This window comes from Prosopis cineraria, unplaced genomic scaffold, assembly GCF_029017545.1.
Source record: "Prosopis cineraria cultivar Desert tree isolate PC_DT_omini unplaced genomic scaffold, ASM2901754v1 PC11, whole genome shotgun sequence".
NCBI classification, from domain to species: Eukaryota; Viridiplantae; Streptophyta; class Magnoliopsida; order Fabales; family Fabaceae; genus Prosopis; species Prosopis cineraria.
Window position 1 is genome coordinate 5262062 of NW_026555342.1, and position 17926 is coordinate 5279987.

The 17926-nt window shown below is 33.5% G+C and overlaps 1 protein-coding gene and 1 long non-coding RNA gene across 2 annotated transcripts; one reads left to right on the top strand and one right to left on the bottom strand.

Moving 5' to 3' along the window:
• Positions 1 to 6274: 6274 nt before the first annotated feature.
• On the top strand, positions 6275 to 11919 carry LOC129286696 (uncharacterized WD repeat-containing protein C2A9.03-like). The gene is made up of 10 exons (XM_054922687.1): positions 6275 to 6516; positions 7160 to 7324; positions 7612 to 7779; positions 7865 to 7951; positions 8186 to 8320; positions 8411 to 8521; positions 9197 to 9288; positions 9583 to 9688; positions 11111 to 11197; positions 11312 to 11919. Exons 2-10 carry the CDS (start codon positions 7181 to 7183, stop codon positions 11720 to 11722), a joined length of 1341 nt encoding a protein of 446 aa, XP_054778662.1. The 5' UTR covers positions 6275 to 6516; positions 7160 to 7180; the 3' UTR covers positions 11723 to 11919.
• A 1755-nt stretch (positions 11920 to 13674) lies between these two features.
• On the bottom strand, positions 13675 to 15356 carry LOC129286904 (uncharacterized). The gene is made up of 2 exons (XR_008587543.1): positions 15013 to 15356; positions 13675 to 13867 (listed from the first exon to the last, which is right to left on the bottom strand). It is a non-coding gene; the product is annotated as an uncharacterized LOC129286904 (long non-coding RNA).
• Positions 15357 to 17926: the final 2570 nt, after the last annotated feature.

The following is a 17926-nucleotide window of genomic DNA, read 5'->3' on the forward strand; positions in this document are numbered from 1 at the left end:
TTTAAATGCTAACAACTAGGATAGATTTGTCTTTGGGGGGGGGGGGGGAGGACAGATTGTTCTTATAAAATTGTTAAATTATATGATTTCTTTCTGTTTCTTTTGCTTATATATCAATATATCAACGCATACAAAATAAGCTGGGACCCGAGAATGATAAATAATAGCCCAAAGAAATTAAAAGAAAAGAATATATCTAAATCTAACCCTTTTAATAAAAAGAAGGAAATCACATATTCACCAAAAAAAAAAGAAAAAAAGATGTAACGTATGTTTACCAGATAAAAAAAAAATAACGTTTATCCTCGAGGCAACAACAAATTTATAATTATCACTACACTAATGTTGATTATGTAACAACATATGATAACTAAAATATTTTTATTACATCAATATACATATAATATCAATAAAATTTTTATAATTCATAAATAATAAATAATGTTATTTTATCTCAATCTCTCTCAAACGTGAATCTGCTCTCCAAATTAGTCAACATAGTCAAAATAATGCTAAGCTAACTTTAATGTAGCAAAGAGTTAACCTAAGTCATCTTTCAATGGAAGTGTCCATTAGTTCAATTATGAAAATTATTTGAGTGAATTAGGTTAAATTTTCAAATGTTTAGGGTTTAATTTGATCACAAAAGCTAATGAACTAATGAAAACAAGTTAGATGCAGAATTAAAATGTTTGAAAATCAAGTAAGAATGGGTAACTTTTTAGAATTGGATTAAGACTTAAATTTTGACCAATATCAGAATAAGTGTGCTTTGGTTTTCCTTCTCATCCCAACCAAATTTAATAGCTATTGGGAAGACTATCTCTAACAACCCTACCTCTTTGAGTAATATCCTCAAGCTTGGGACTCTAATGCTCAATTCAATTAACTAAGTTAGTATCAAATGTTGGCTAGGTGTTTAATGATTAGAATGACTAAGTAATTTGGTTAAGAGCCCATGTGATTCCCAAGACTATAGTTGACCATAAATAAACCTAACACACACCTCTCAAGACTATGATAAGGTTTATGGAAGGTACAAACATCAATGCAAACACAAGATTTTGCTATTCTCATCAATAGCCAAAATATACAAATCACATATCCAAACCAACCCATCAACAAATCAATCTCTTTACTAATAGATGAGTTCAAGACTATGGTTGTAAGCCGATAACATTATAATCCAAGACTATGGTCTTATGATGTTAAGTAGATGGAGAAAGACTAAGAGAAAGAAAAATGTTATACAATATGAAAATCAAAATGGTTTATCACGTCCTCATCATCCTCTAAGTACTAAGTGAACCTTAGCCTTCAAGCTCCATTGAAGTTTTCCTCAAGTTCTTACTTTGATCAAAATGCTCCATGACTTCAAGTAGAGATTAAGCTTTGGATGGGAGATCAAATAGTTGAAATGTGTAGAGGATTATGAGAGGAGAAGAATGGTAGTAGTTTTATAAAGATCTAATGGTTGGATGTGGGGATGGAGTGAGAGAATTTTATAGAGAATGAGGAGAAAATGAAGAACCCTGAGAATTAAGAAAGAGAAAATAAAAGATAAAAATGCAGAAGATGAATGAATGAATGTTTTAATATGAAATTATGAGGGAAGGAACTTGCAAAATGGATTCTGTAACATCCTCAATTTCAAATTAGGTTAATTAAGCTCAAATAGACTAAATTAAGCATATTAATGAGGTGTGTGGCCAGATGGGCTTAACTTGGTATAATTGTGGTGATTTCAGCCCTAAGAGTGGATCTGAATCGATGGCGAGTTATCCAAGCGAGGAAAGAGGAAGAAAAAGTGAGGATTTGCTCCCTGTGCCATATGCTACGATGCGTGGTCAGTCCGCCGTGATGCATAAAGGCATATTTGAATCCAACGGGCTCCTTTGTGCTATACGCCGCAGTAGAAGGCAATATGTACCGTGGCGCACAGCTAAAATTATGATATATCAACTTTGTATTTGCATGAGAGAAACATAGAAGAGGAAGAGAAAAACAAAGAGAATGAAGGAGCAGTGCTAAGGGTTAGGAGAACTAATTATTAGGAGTTTTTTGAAGTTCCTAAACACCAAAAGTAAGCTTCCTTACTTAAATCTTCCTCTCTTCCATTTTCTTGATAGTAGAGGTTAGGGTTTGATTGTTAATGGTGATTTCTGATTCATAGAAGCTATGAGTCTAAACCCATTGACTTAAATAGAGTTAGTGAGAGTAGATTGAGCTAAGTAAACTTGTTGTTTGTGGTGTTATTATGATTGGTAGTTGGAGGACATTAAATGTCAAAAAATTCTCATAAATTTGATGGTTGGAAATAATGTAGTTTCATTAATAACCATTTAAGAGCTCAACGTTATTAATGAGAGTTAAAGGAAGCTAAAAAACTTTATGACTACTTTTATATGAGTCAAGAATAAATCTTGAGTATTAAGAAATGATGAAGTGTGAGTGAAAAATAGCTCAAAAATGGATATTGATATTTTGTATGGTAAATGCTTGTAGAATAACTACCATTGGCACCATTCAAACTTTTTAGAAGCTTTGTAAGTGAGTAATTGAGGGGTGAAACCTTTGACCTTTCAAAAGTTTGAGGTAACCAGAAGAATTTTATCTTATATTTTTGTATGTTTATTAGTTTATGAATTTATGATTTATCATTAAAATGTGTAAATTAAAAAGATATGCAAGTGTGGCTTGATTTGTTAGAAAATTCACTAAATCAAATTTGTGAATTTTATGCCTTGTGATGTAAAATTTCCTTGAGAACAAAATCAGTGGATTTTCGTATTATGTTTATTGAGAATTTAATGATTTTGTGATTTGAAAAGTAACATGAATCTTTATTAATGAGAAGTTCAATGATGTTTAAAATAGTAGAGTTTAATGATTTTGAAAGTGTGAGGTATAATGATTGTGAAGTTGGAGTTCAATAACTTGTTTAGTTGAAGTTTCATAAAAATGTGATTAAGAAGTTTAATAATTTGTGTAATGGTGAAATTCAATGAAAATTGATCATGTGAAGATTATATAAACTATATATGTGTGAATTATGGCATGAATATGCATTGCATAATTTTGAGAGGCAGAAGTTCACCTAGGAAGAGGAGTAGATGATAAAATTCATGTGGTAAGGCCCATTCGTGAGATGGTTTGCCAAATTGATTATATTTATATTATCTCATTTGTTCAACGAGGGACTGTCCTACTGATTCAATGAGGGACTCAAGCCTAGCTAACTATCCATCAGTTCAATAAGGAGGCTAGTCTAGGGTGTATGACACCTCATAGTGTGAGTAATGGGAGAAATCATGTTCCATAAGTGAGTTGGGTGCACCTTGGCCAGACAATCTCCTCATAAGTGTTTAGGCTAGGAAAGTCATGGAATATAAACTATCCCATTAAATTACAGCCTACAGTTTTGTGTCAGAGAAATAAGAAAGATATAAGGGAAGTGTGATCATGTATATAGTGAGTAAGAGCACCTGTTGTCTATATGGTGTCCTTAATGATGATATCATGAGTTGAGTCTTTATTTTTTATAATGTATTAGTCAATGAATTGTGTGAGTAACTCTCTTTATATGAAAAGTGCTAAAAAACATTGTTTCTTAAATAAATGCTATTATGTGAGTAGAATTGTGATTATCTATTTTCAAATATTTTACATGAATTAAAGTATTGACATTAATTGCCACTTGCATTTAAACTAATTAATATGCATTAGTATGGGTTAGTCAAACCTTAGTTACTGAGTAGTTATACTCACCTCATTATCTTCAATATTATAGGGAATAACTCAAGAGGTGTGGATAGAGGAAATCACCTAAAGGCTTAGGATCACGATCTTTTTATTGTAGGTCTCTTATTTTGAGTAATTATATGTGTATGACCATTTCAATTATCAATTAGGAATTCTCATTTGTTCCTTACTTGCATTATGTAAATTGTAAATTGTAAGTGTATTTTGGGTCCTAGGGAGTGAGTTGATGAATATGAGTTATTGTGATAGGGCTAAAATACTAATGCAAATAAAAATGTAGCATATCATGAGATGATTTAGGAGAACTTGATGAAAATTGTGGTAAACTCTCCCTTTTTATGTTTTTGAATTTAAGGGTTTGAGTAGTAAAAATTTGATTTGGGAGTATTTCATATGATATGGTACATTGCACGAGTTAGTCTTGATGATTTGTATGGGGTCAAATTGGTGTCGGTGGCAATTGGCATTGGGTATTTGGTTTGGACACTTGATTTTGTGAAAATTATTGTAAAGGTATAAGTTTTAAAAAGTGTGTCTAATTTTTGTTCTAGAAAGAATTTGAGTCTGAGATTAATGTCATTAGTTAGAGCTTGAAAAGAGTTTTCTGTAGACACCTAATTTGCATTGTTCAAACGTCGGATGGAGATTTGGGGTGCCTTAAAAGTTGGCCCTAATGCTGTCAAATTAACAGTAAAATTTACTGTCAAAATTCATGCAATTACGCCGTAACGCATGGTGCCACGAGCCGTGGCATGTTTCACAGAGGTGAACATGCTACGGCACATGTTCAACAAGCCGCGATGCACGCCTCAAAATTTTTTAAAAATTCTCTTGTTTCAAATTTTTAAACAAATACGCTCACTTATGAAATGATCCCATACTTTCGTGTATTTGTGAACTTTGATTTGTTTGGTTGCAAGACTTTAAAAATAATTTTAGTTTCATAAACTTAGGGTCTCTATTTTGCTAACCAATGAAAGCTTGGACTTTGATAATTACTATAATTTCATTCCCTAATTACTTAAAATTTGATTTTAATTATGGGATTAGAAGGAGGAGGATATTACAAGTTTGGGTTAGATTATCTCTCAAAATTAATTGTAAAATGAAATTAAAAAGGTTAGAGAGCTTTACACTTTATGCACATGCCCTTAGGTGGCACCTTCTCACTGTTGGATGATAATTCCTATATTAATATGAATAATCCCATGCTTTGCATTTAAAAAATTAGATCTACTCCATCCATTAAAGCCTTTCCTCATGTTACATCTGGTCTCCCATATCCACTTGCATTTTCTTGACCAATTGATGCAAATTTAATTGCATGTATGTCTCTTATGTCATGTAATGAACAAAATTTAATCAAATAAATATATGTGATATAATAATTGATATCTTGGCACATGAAATTAATTATTTAGATGGGAGAAAAACAATGGAGTGAAAATTAGAGCTGCCAAACATGTAAAATAAGCCATGCACACACACATATACAAAAATCCTAATTAGGTAACAAAAGCAACAACCCTAAATTATAATTTTTAATTAATATCTTTCAAGCTGAATTGAATTTTTAAAATCCAATTTTACGTTCATTATCTTGGGCATAAAATACATTAAATCCAACATTAATCCAATTTTTTTTATTTAAAACTATATTTTTAGACTAAAAAGCTCTTAATGCACAACTTTACCCTTTAGGTGATTTGCTTACTTTTAACATGATGAATACACTTGATGGAGAATAAAACATGACAAAATGGGCTTTAAATAACTAGATAAAGTGTGTGAATAATATGCCTTACTACATAGACTTATATCTATATGATATGATAACCACCAACAGGTGTTAAACTATTTGATTAATATAGAATAATAATTTTAAATTAGTAAATTGAAAAATAAGTTTAAAAAAAGAATAAATTATTAAAAAACAACATAATATTTCAAGGAAAGAAATTTCATAATATTTATAAGCAATGAATAATGAAGTCTATTTCAAACTTCATACATTGTGGGGATTTACATCTAATTTTATTTAATATAATAAGTATATATCAAAAAAATATAATAAATATAAGATTATATTTTATTTTTGTAATGCAATGTTTTTCAAAATTCAATAAATTATAAAATAAATTAATTGATGTTAAGAACCAAACTATTCTTTTGTTTTTTTTTTGGCCAACAAAACTATTAATTTGTTTGGCCAAAGAAGAACCAACATAATATTAATACGGGAGAACACACTATTTGGGTTCCTTAGGAGAAAATTATTATAATATATTAAACCTTATTTTTTTAAAAATTGTTAATATCATATCGTATTTGTTAATCTCAAAAAAAGGTCATGTGTTTGAAGAACTTAAAAGTGTTCATTAACTCCTTGTAAGGACACAAGTGTCATTCTCTCTAATAATATTTTTGCAACAAAAATTTTAAAAATAATAATTTAGATTCGAGCATCGAGATTGAAGTGTGATATTTATCCGGCCCGATTTGGCCTTCATACCTCTCATGTCTACATTCTAGATTTCCTGTGTAACTCGTTTTTTAAGGGAAAAAAGTGTTGAACATCATGTAAATTCTCATACATATGCCTTCAAACTGCGAAGCTCGGTGAATTGCAGACGCAGATCAGGTCATTATTACCAAGACCTAACTGGCGAAGCAGCGCTGCTCTGTCTTCGCTTATTGATCAATTTCCTTCTCCAACAAACGATCAATTGGATTCAATTTTACGAAGAAAAGAGGGTCAGAATTTGTGTACCCATTTAAGCTTTCTTAGTGTTTTCGCCAACGAATTATATTTTTCGTTGTTTCCTTTAATTTTCATGATTCAGTTATGATGTTCTTGACTTCAAGTTTTCATTTATTCAATTTTATTAATGAATTATCAATTTTCATTCCCTTTTCTCTCCATTGTGATTACGTTTCTGGGTTTTTGAACATTTGATTGATGACCATGGGAAGTCGAATTTCTGGTTTAGAAATCCTCAAGATGGGTTATTTTGGTTACAGAAATAGATGGTTGTTTCGTTTCAGCGGCAGGAATAATTGAACCTGCCCAAAATAATGCATTATGTCTCTCGAGCTTCGCAAATTTTCGCATCCCCTTCGTTGGGGTTCTAGACTCTGACAAGGATCGTTTTTCATTTGTTAACGTTTTTGGTTGTAGATTAGGTTAAAGTTTTGCCTTTTTTCTTCAATCCTACCATACATCTCTGTAAGTGGCATCACGTTCCTGGCAAGAGATGTTTGTAATCTTTCAGGACGGGCTTAGTACTTCTTACCATATGAACTAGATAGTATATTCAGCGTCAAGGTGATAAAATTTGATGATTATTTAATTATTTACGATCATTAAGTCCTTGCACTCTCTCCTTTTATACACCAGGTTTTAATAGGATAAGGAAACATGGCTCAGAATGATGGGAATGAAATGGACTATGTCGCAGATGATAATGAGATGGCCGAAGTAGAAAATGATTCATATATCCGCGGAAGAGTATATGGTGGTTCAGATTCAGAAGATGAGGATGATGATCAATATGACCCTTTGGTTTGTTTCTAGTCATATGCAAAACCCTTGTGATTTAAATATCTAATGTTTTGGTGTGAATGCTGGTTTTCCTTCCAAAGTTGTTTTTAACTGTTACTTTTATGTTGGTCATCCCATTTATATTGTTCCTGCCTTCAGCTTAGTCTCCTTACTTAGATGACTTGTATGTACATGACTAATTATAACTTTATGGGTACACTGTTGTCATTAACCTAATCTTTTTCCCTTGTCTTTTGTGTGGGCTTGCATCTTTTGTTGGGGGTGGGGATTTGGGTGCTCTGTTGCAGGAAAACAATATATCAGATACCACCGCTACAGAAGCCAGGGGGGGAAAAGATATCCAAGGTATACCTTGGGAGAGACTGAGCATTACTCGTGATAAGTACAGACAGACAAGACTAGAGCAGTATAAGAATTATGAAAATATACCGCAATCAGGGGAAATGTCTGAGAAGGTATAATATGTTTAACATGGCATTCAAATATCATTTGAGCACTGATTTTGGTGGGAGAATTTCACCTTATAACTCTTCTCTACAGGAATGCAAACCTACAGATAAAGGGGGAAAGTATTATGATTTCTGGCAAAACACTCGATCTGTGAAATCAACAATACTTCATTTTCAAGTATGTTTATGCAGTGATTCTTTACTTTTGTTTTTTTCTTTTTTTTTTAGTGCAGCTTCACCTCTCCCCGGTTTAAGAAGTAATGATGGAAGTCTCCATTTTTAGGGATTGACTTGTTTTGATTTATGAGGTTTTATATTCATGCTTTGCCTTTTCTCTTCATGAACTTACTTTAGGCATTTTTTTAATAATGCAAGTAACGATAATGTGAAGCCCTTAATGTGTAATTTGCAGTTGAGGAACTTGATTTGGTCAACTTCAAAGCATGATGTGTATCTTGTTTCACATTACTCTATTATTCACTGGTCTTCACTAAGTTGTAAGGGATCTGAAGTTTTGAATGTATCAGGGCACGTAGCTCCATGTGAGGTAAGCATTGTTGCACTGGTTTTTTGTTGAGAAAAGTGAAAACCACAGCTAGATTAGGCATCTGAAATTTTAAATTGTGGTGTCAAATAGAAACATCCTGGAAGCCTTTTGGAAGGATTTACCCAGACGCAAATTAGTACATTGGCTGTACGAGATAAGTTGATGATAGCCGGAGGTTTTCAGGGAGAACTAATTTGCAAGGTATTATTGTTGGACTCATTTTATTTATTATTTTGCTAAGGAATGCCGAGCATATAGGGGCTCAAAAGAAAAGGAACAAATTTCAGAAAATTCAAGATCAAATCAGTGTATTGATAAGCAAAGAGTAATATACTTTTAAATGACCAGGGTTGAACCAAAACAGATTTTTAATAAGAATTGGTTTCCTTATGATTCATAGTCCTACAAGGATTCTTAATATGAGCTAATAACGTACTAGGCCCAAGATCCTTTGTTCTAGTCCCTAATTAAAATTTTGCAGGCTTCCTCTTCCTCTTCCTCTTCTTCTTTTTTTTTTATTTTTTATTTAATATACAGAGTCATAGTCCTCAAATTCTGCTACATTTTAATTATATATTAAATTGCTTTTCTTAACCATCGTCCATTAACCTAAACATAATCTACTCTTTTATTTTATTATATGACTAATTAAAATGCATATATTTAAGTTGGTGGATGGCGTTTTAGTTAAAAAAACTTTAAAATTGGTCTAAAGTATATATTTTTTTAAAACAGATGAGGTTTATATGATTTAACAATTTCAGTAGCGGTTTGTTAATTTACTCTATTTAATTTTCTGTTTATTTTCCAAAATGGTTCTGTTGTTGGTAATTTACTGTCTTTTCTGACTGATGCCTTATACATAATGTCTTGTAGTACTTAGATCGACCTGGGATTAGCTTCTGTACCAGAACTACTTATGATGATAATGCAATAACAAATGCAGTGGAGATTTATGAGGATCGAAGGTCTTACTCTTGTGCTTTGTTCTTTGATTTTTGTTTCTCAATAGTCTATATGGTGTTGGCAATTGTCATTCTTGTAGAAAATAGGAGAATATTTTAAAGGGGAGTCAGACTTGGCCAGATACCCTCGGTCTCTAATTTTAAATTAGGTCAAGTACAAATGGTAGCACAAATAGTATGAACTCAACGCACCTGTGATCACCCGCTTAGTTTAACTTAGTTGTCACATGCTTACTATCCTAGTAATTCTCAACTTTAAAAGTATATTTGCTTAATAATAATACATTATTCTCGCAGTGGAGCCATTCATTTCATGGCTTCAAATAATGACTCTGGAGTTAGAGACTTTGATATGGAGAGATTTCAGCTTTCCAAGCACTTCTGTTTCTCTTGGCCAGTAAATGTAAGTACCTTCAACTGATTTATTATGGTTGAATTAAAAGAAACAAAATCATTGCTCATACCTATAGAATTGGCGTGATCTTTTGTAGTTTTTTTCCCTGGTATCTGCCATTTATAAGAGAAAGATAATATGAACAGAGAAATACTAGCACCATCATGTTTTGTTGAGAAGGATTGCTTGATGCCTTGACCATGGAGATGTAATTGATGCTGATTTGATTTGCACAATATTCAGGCCTTTTTTTTTTTTTTTTAACTTCCCTTTTGTGTGTCTTTGTGTGTGAAGCCTCGTGCTAATACTGCTGGTCTTATATATTGTAGTTATCATTGAGTCATTGGTCTCTCTTGAGTTAGCAAGCAATTGAAATTGGAAACTCCTTATAGTCTTTGCTGAAACAGAAGTAACATCATTGGTGTCTGTAGAAATAAAGTCTGTCTTCTGAACTCTGAAGATCATCTGAAGTTTAAGTTTCAGAACCTTGCCTGATAATGTGTTTTTACATTCTTCTCTTGCTTTGACAATTTGAGAAATTCGAATAGAGAATGCCTTTGTTAAGAACAAAACTGAGAGAATAGGTTTTCACTATCATTGACAAGTTTGCTGAAATCTTTTACATAATATAGTAGTATAACTAGTATTGCATGCTGACTATTGACCGCCCACTCTACAGGGACAACTTTTTGGCTTCTTTTTCCCTTCACGCGGCTTGAATCTATTTTTGCTGTTAGTAACACGAATTTGCCCTTTATCTTGAATTTTGATATTCTTGCTTGGTCAACGAGAGAAGTCGTGCTTTTTTGTTAGAATCATTTGGTATTTAGAATGGTATAAAACTTAAAAGAAAATTGAATTGAAAAAAAAAAAAAAGATTTGGCAGGTCAGAAAGGTCTCTTGTGCTTTTGAATAAAAAATAGTGATAAAAAAATGTAGTCACTGCTGAATAACAATAGTAGGAATATAATAGTTGATACTTTTCGTTTTTTTTTTTTTTTGGGTGCAATAGAAAGGGAATTCATTCCTTTCCAATGGTGCAACCACACATGGTGTTAAGTGTTCATTGAAGTATACAAGTGCTGGTTTAACTGGCAACCAAAAGGGATTCCCCCAATTGGAATCAGTATTTTTTTTTTTTTTGGATGAAATGGATGATCTATGCTGTCTGATATCTATCTTTTATTAATTAAAATTAAAATTGAGGATAAATGTTAAACCTAGCAACCAAGGCCACACGCTCACATCTTCTATGTTGATGAAGCCTTATAGAGAATAGTATCACAAGTTACAGGTGACATGTTCCAGTCCTCGTTTAGTCTTTATTTTTTTCACCATATGGGTGTGCATTGCTAGTGTTAGTAAATATGATATTTAATGTTTGAAGACAGCACAAATAATTATCGGAGCTCTTGCCCATTTTTCTTGCAGCATACTTCATTGAGTCCTGATGGTAAACTACTCGTAGTTGTCGGAGACAACCCAGATGGGTTAGTTGTGGATTCTCAAACAGGGAAGGTTGGTAAATTATTCTGCTCTTCCATGCCACAAGTTTCTAGTTTTATTCTTCTCAAGAATGATTGTATGACATGAGAAGAGCTGAGATATGCTAATGTTCTTTGTTCTTTATAGACTGTCACGTCATTATGCGGACACTTGGATTACTCGTTTGCATCAGCATGGCATCCTCAAGGTTATATTTTTGCTACTGGGAACCAAGACAAGACGTGTCGTGTTTGGGACGTCCGGAACATGTCAAAGTCTGTAGCCGTGCTGAAGGGTAACCTTGGAGCCATTCGATCAATACGATTCACATCTGACGGACAGTTCATGGCGACGGCCGAGCCAGCCGACTTTGTGCACATCTATGATGCAAAGCAAGGGTTTGAGAAGGAGCAGGAGATTGATTTTTTTGGCGAGATCTCTGGTGTATCGTTCAGCCCTGATACAGAATCGCTTTATATTGGTGTTTGGGATCGCACATACGGTAGCCTTCTTCAGTACAACCGACGAAGAAATTATATGTACCTTGACGCCTTGTAAATTTGTCATCATGTATGTTGTAACTGTAAGTACCCTGATAATACTCCGGCTTATATCCAAAAGTTCAGGAATTTAATTGTTGAAAATGATTTGGTGGTTTGGCCCATCTCATCATACAATTTTAGGAAGGAATGGCCCGAAGATGTTTTATGGTTGTACTTGTCATGTCAAATAATATTGACTGCTAGTCTTTTACAGTTCTTTTTTTGTTCAAGTCGTCTTTATGACGGAAGAATGTGAAACTAATCTGGTTGGTTTCTTAGCTTCTTGGTGACTACTAAGCAGTCTTGATAAGACGTGTTTGGTTGGAGTGGAGGGGTGAGGAGGAAAATTTTTAATAAATTGTAAATGAAAATGAACTTTTTCTTTGGGGTCAGAAATGAAATTGAACTTATTTAAGATTTTCGTTTCCTTTCGTTCCCCTCCAACCATAGTGGGGTAAATGAACGTTATCCTTTTCTCTCCCCACCTCTCTATGTATATGTAACACGTAGGTCTAAACTTTTTCTTTTAGCCAACAAACTCTCCACATCAATGCAATCAAATATATCTTGCTAATGTATGTTTTTTTTCCATTCTTATCCAAAGGGACCAAAGTTGCCTCACTATGACGAGTCTCTAACATCATTAACTGCTGTTTATGGCTAATTTTCTTTTCCCTTCTTTTGTTTTCTCTCCACCCCACCCCTTATTGGAGACTGGATGTTTGAGATACAATTGAATATTAAATATAAGTATTTTTTTCAATAAGAATAGAACTTTAGTTTATTACAATATAAAGAAATAACTCATTTTATTAGACCTAATTTTTGTTAGTTTTCATTGAAGGTTTCATATCAGTATCTTCTAGTTCTTTTACTTGAACATATAATTGAGGCACATCACATGCCTCTATAGACGGTCTTCATTTTATGAATATTCACTTGTCAAAAAACAAATGAAGTGCAGAAGACAAGAAAGGCATATTGACTAGAGTTTAAATGCTTCTTATATAACCAAAAAAAAAAAAAAGAAAAAAAAAGAAAATTTTCTCACAAAAATTAATCTACTTGGTAAGAATTTATTTCATAACTCACAAAGTCGCGGGATCAAATCTCACTCTTGAGTGAGGATCATGTTGGTGGACGATCTGTAAGTATCTTTGTAAGCATTCTAATTCTAGTAGCATGCTCTAATCTCAGTGAATTCTGGAAATCCAACTTATCTAAACTTTTTGTATATAAAAAAAATGAAAATTCCAAATTCAAGATGCATAAAAAAAGAAGAAGCAAGGAATGATCCACAACTAATATATTACCTCGTATTCTTGATAGGTTTTCGCATATTGATGACACAAACAAATCAAATCTAGCACATAAATTCACTAATAATATAGCCAAAACATTGCTAGCTTTAACAATGAGGAAGGTATTATACCTCTACAATTAGCTAGAGTAATATAATCTTCGCTTCAGGGATGGATTTAATTTAAACGGTTGATTTCACAAAATACTTTTTTGTAATATTTGCATAACGTATTTACCTAAGGCTGGCATCATAATTTTTTTTTTTTTTTACAAAAACCGAAACCATCTGAATTTAGAAAGTGCTTATACGTGATTATTTTCCAGCAGGATAAGTTTGCACGTGATATTAAGTTTGTTTTTGTAATCGTAAACTAAGCTTGCGAGGAAGTAAAACTGGGGATCAAACTAAATAATAAATTTAATGATTATACGAAGAAAAAATGAATCACCGATTCAAATCATTTTGATGTAAAAAAATTGTCATTATAATTGTTAAATGAATTAAATGTAATTTGATGTTGGTTGATTTTGTTATTTTCTATTAGGGTGTAGTTTCCTATTTTATTTTGGTTGGTAAATCACAAATATTGTCAATTATTATAAATTAATTTTATATTTACGGCACAATTTGGTTTCAACTTTCTCTTGCTATCTATCATGTTGCTCTTCTTTGTGACTTTTATAGTTTTGTTAGCTCTACAAACTTATATATTATAAAAAACGCACACATAAATCTCTTTTCTTCAGAGTCCTACTGATTCCCATATTGTCGATTTCTTTTAGCATAACTCCAGCTCCAAACTTGATCCAAATTTCATCTTCTCAACCCCTACTTTTCCAAAAGAAATCATGAATCCGCCTGCATCTCAAGAAGAAATTGACTTACTCAATAAAAATATCTCCAAGTTAGATGAATAAATGATAGACAAAGGTTCAGATGACCAACAACATTCAAATACACAGATTCAACAGGATAGCTCCAATCAAAATGATAGACAAAAAAACTTCCAAAAGGAGCTGCCAATGGACGCACAAACAAATGAAACCCAAGGAATTAATGCCTCATCAAGCAACACAGCAGCAACGATCCAAGGAGGTAAAGTACCTATCTCTTATAAAGAATAACTGATTGGTTACAATGGATGTTATGGAATTCATATAGGGAGAGAAACCAAGCATAGAAATGAATCCCTTGCTAAAGAACTAGAACAAGAATGGTCTCCATCTGAAAAAATTATGCAGTTGATGGATCATTATCCTACTCTACAAATTTCAAATGATGAATGGAAGAAAATATGCCAGCCTTGGATGGATGCTATTGTAATCAACACACTGGGCCTCCAACTCAATACAAAATCACTTAAACCCAATTAGCTAGAATGTGGCAACTTAAGGACTTTGAATTGATTGATCTTGTCAACAGTTACTACATAGTCAGAACAAAAGATCACACTGCTTATGATAAAATTATCAATGGTGGGCCCTGGACCATATTTGATCATTGCATCTTAGTTCAAAGGTGGGCTCCCAATTTCAACCCAAATTTGAATATCCTGGGGAAAATTGCTCTCTGGGTTAGATTGTCTAATATTCCTATACAATGCTATGACAAAGAAATCCTTTGGAGATTAGGAAACTGTATAGGAAAGATTCTAAAAGTTGACTCTAACTCCTTATCAGAATCTGACTCCATTAACCAGAATGGAAGAACTGAACGTGGCAAATTTGTGAGAATAAGCGTGGAAGTTGATCTTCAGAAAAAACTTGTCCCCAGGATTCTTATTAGTGATGAGCTTTATAACGTGGAATATGAGAGCCTAATCTAATCTGTTTCGGATGCGAGTGCTATGGTCACAACAAAAATAATTGTCCATAAAATCTAAAAAATTGAAGCTCAGAGCAAACAACACGGCAAGAAGAAGCAACCACTAACTTAAATAAAGCTCAATATTCAGCTGCTACCAAGGTTCAAGAAAGAGAAAATAGAAAAGATGAACAGCATACAAGGGCACCACCAGACGATTATCGAAGCTTGCCGGAAGAGGAGTTCGGAGACTTCATGAGATTCAGACGAGACGCGAGACGATCTAGAAACGTGCGAACTTTGAGAAACCCAATGGACAATCGATCGCTGCGTCAGAATCAGGGCACTAAACCTACATCTGGCTCAAGATACGACGTGCTAGTAGATCTAGATCAGGGCGACGATGGACAGGGGAGAGAGAGCTCTGCAGCAATCAATGGTCGACCTAAGCAATCCTCGGTTACGAAAGTTGTCAGACAGGTATGATGGAAAAAGGAACTCTTTGGTGTGAAAAGATCTCGTCCAGTAGACTATGAAATCGTGGCTGAAGCTTCTAAAGGGAAGGGAAAGGCTGTAGTTGGATCTGATAAGAGCTCAAATCCACCAGAACTGGGCCGAGCTTCTCATGGGATGGCCCAAACAGGTTAAATATTGATAAATCTGCTAATGCTATGAGTCAGCCCAATAGCGTGTCTACTAGGCCCATAAAGAGGATCCACAATGTTATTAAAGGAAGCAAAAGAAATCTGGTCAGCTCAGATAGGCCCATCAACGAAAAATCAGCAAAGAATTCAACGGATATTGAGGCAGCTAATAGAAGCAAAAATGACAAAGCTTACGCACCAGATATAAATGTTTAGAGTACTACGTTCATTCTGGTATAGTTGTTAATACTTCCTCAAACCCTTCTAATCATCTCCATGTCCAGAAAAAACCTCCTGACCATATGGTTAGTCAGTCAATTATGCCTGAAACCCAGCTTAATGGTATAGACAATATGGAACATCAAAATGATCTGCTGGATTTTGATAATGCTGGTAATTTCATTTCCGAAAACTATGAAGATGACATTCTTGAAGATGATCTCCTGAATGAGGACTATTAAATTCAAACTCAAAACGAAGACCTGGAAGATGACGAATTTAGTGATAATCAAATTGAAGACTCAACAGAAACCTCTAACATGTAACCATTACCTAGGTTTATCTAATCCTTTTATTAATTCTATGAATATTATCTGCTGGAATTGCAGGGGTTTATGTGCTAAAAGTTTCCCTAAACATATTAAAGAAATCACTAGAACTCATAATACTCAAATTCTTATCCTTTTGGAAACTAGAGGTAGTGGTACTAGAGCTGACAAAATTGTTATGAAACTTGGTTTCTCTGATTAGATTTGTGTGGAAGCCATTGATTATGCTGGAGGTATTTGGTTACTATGAAATAATGATATTGTTAATATTGATTATATTTATTATAATGTCCAACTTCTCCATTGTAGGGTCAATGTTGTTGACTCTAACAATCATTATTTGCTATCTTGTATCTATGGTGATCCTGACCCTCTTAACTGTGATCTCCTTTGGGATACCATCATTTCTATTACACAAAATAATTCAGAACCTTGGCTTGTAGTTGGAGATTTTAATTCTTATCTCTCTTGTGTAGACAAATCTGGAAGTAATAGTTTTAATTGGAAATCCATAAAGCAATCCAAGCATTGCATAAATGCTTCCAATCTCCTTGAATTAAATTATCATGGTGATAGATTTACTTGGGAAAAAGCCAACATCAAAGAAAGGCTTGACTGGGCTTTTTGTAACTTAAACTAGAAACTTAAATTTCATCAAGCTGATTCCTTTCATCTTCTTAAATATGGCTCTGACAATTGCCCGATTAGAATACAACTTACCAAGGAAGATGGCCAAGAGTGTCAGAATACTCTTTTTCGTTGTCATGCTACTTGGATGATAGAGGATTCTTTTCACCCTCTGGTTAAAGATTTTTCGATAACTAATGACTGGAATGAAGGGATATCTAAATTTACAACCTCCGCCGCCCATTGGAACACAGATAAGATAAGGAATATATCTTCTAAGAAGAAAAGAATCTTGCGTCGGCTGGAAGGCATTGATAGGAACAGAAACTATAGAGATAACTATTTTCTCAAGAAATTGGAAAAATCTCTTTAGGAAGATTATGGTTCCAGAAATTTAGGTGCAAATGGCTAAAATGGGGCAATCAAAACACCAAATTCTTTCATGCAACATCTGTCATTAGAAGGAAAAGGAACCAAATTCTATCACTCCAAGCTGATGATGGCACTTGGGTCTATGACCAGAATAAACTAGAAAATATGGCTATTACTTATTTTGACAATCTTTTCAAGGAAGACACTGTTATCAAACCCAAGCTTAATACTGATAGAAGTTTTCCACCCCTTTCTCCCATTCAATTTCAATCTATCTATAAAGAGGTGACAGAAGAAGAAATAAAAAATACTACTGCCTTTAAGATTGGGGCGTTCAAAGCTCCAGGTCCTGATGGTATCAATGCTGGCTTTATTCATACTTACTGGGATGACTTGAAAATTAGTATTTATGATTTAGTCAAAAAATTTTTCAAGGAACCTCAATCCATTAGGATGATTAATGATGCTTTCATCACTCTTATCCCTAAGAAGGATCATCCTACCTGTATAAAATATTTTCGTCCTATATCCCTCTGTAATGTAAGTTATAAAATTATCACAAAAATTCTTTCCAACCGAATTCGTACTTGTATGAACCATTTAATCGAGGATAATCAATGCAGTTTCATACAAGGGCGTCAGAGTAGTGATAATATCATTATTGCCCAAGAAATCATCCATATAATGCGAAATAAAACGAGCAAAAAAGGCTTCATGGCTCTTAAAGTTGACTTTGAAAAGGCATTCGACAGGCTTTCTTAGAACTTCATTGATGATACTCTTCAGTGTATTGGAATTAATAGTCACTTTAGAAACTTGATTCAAACTGCCATCTCTACCACTTCCATGTGAGTCCTCTAGAATAGAGAACTTACTAAGGAATTCACGCCCTCTCGTGGCATTCGACGGGGAGACCCTCTTTC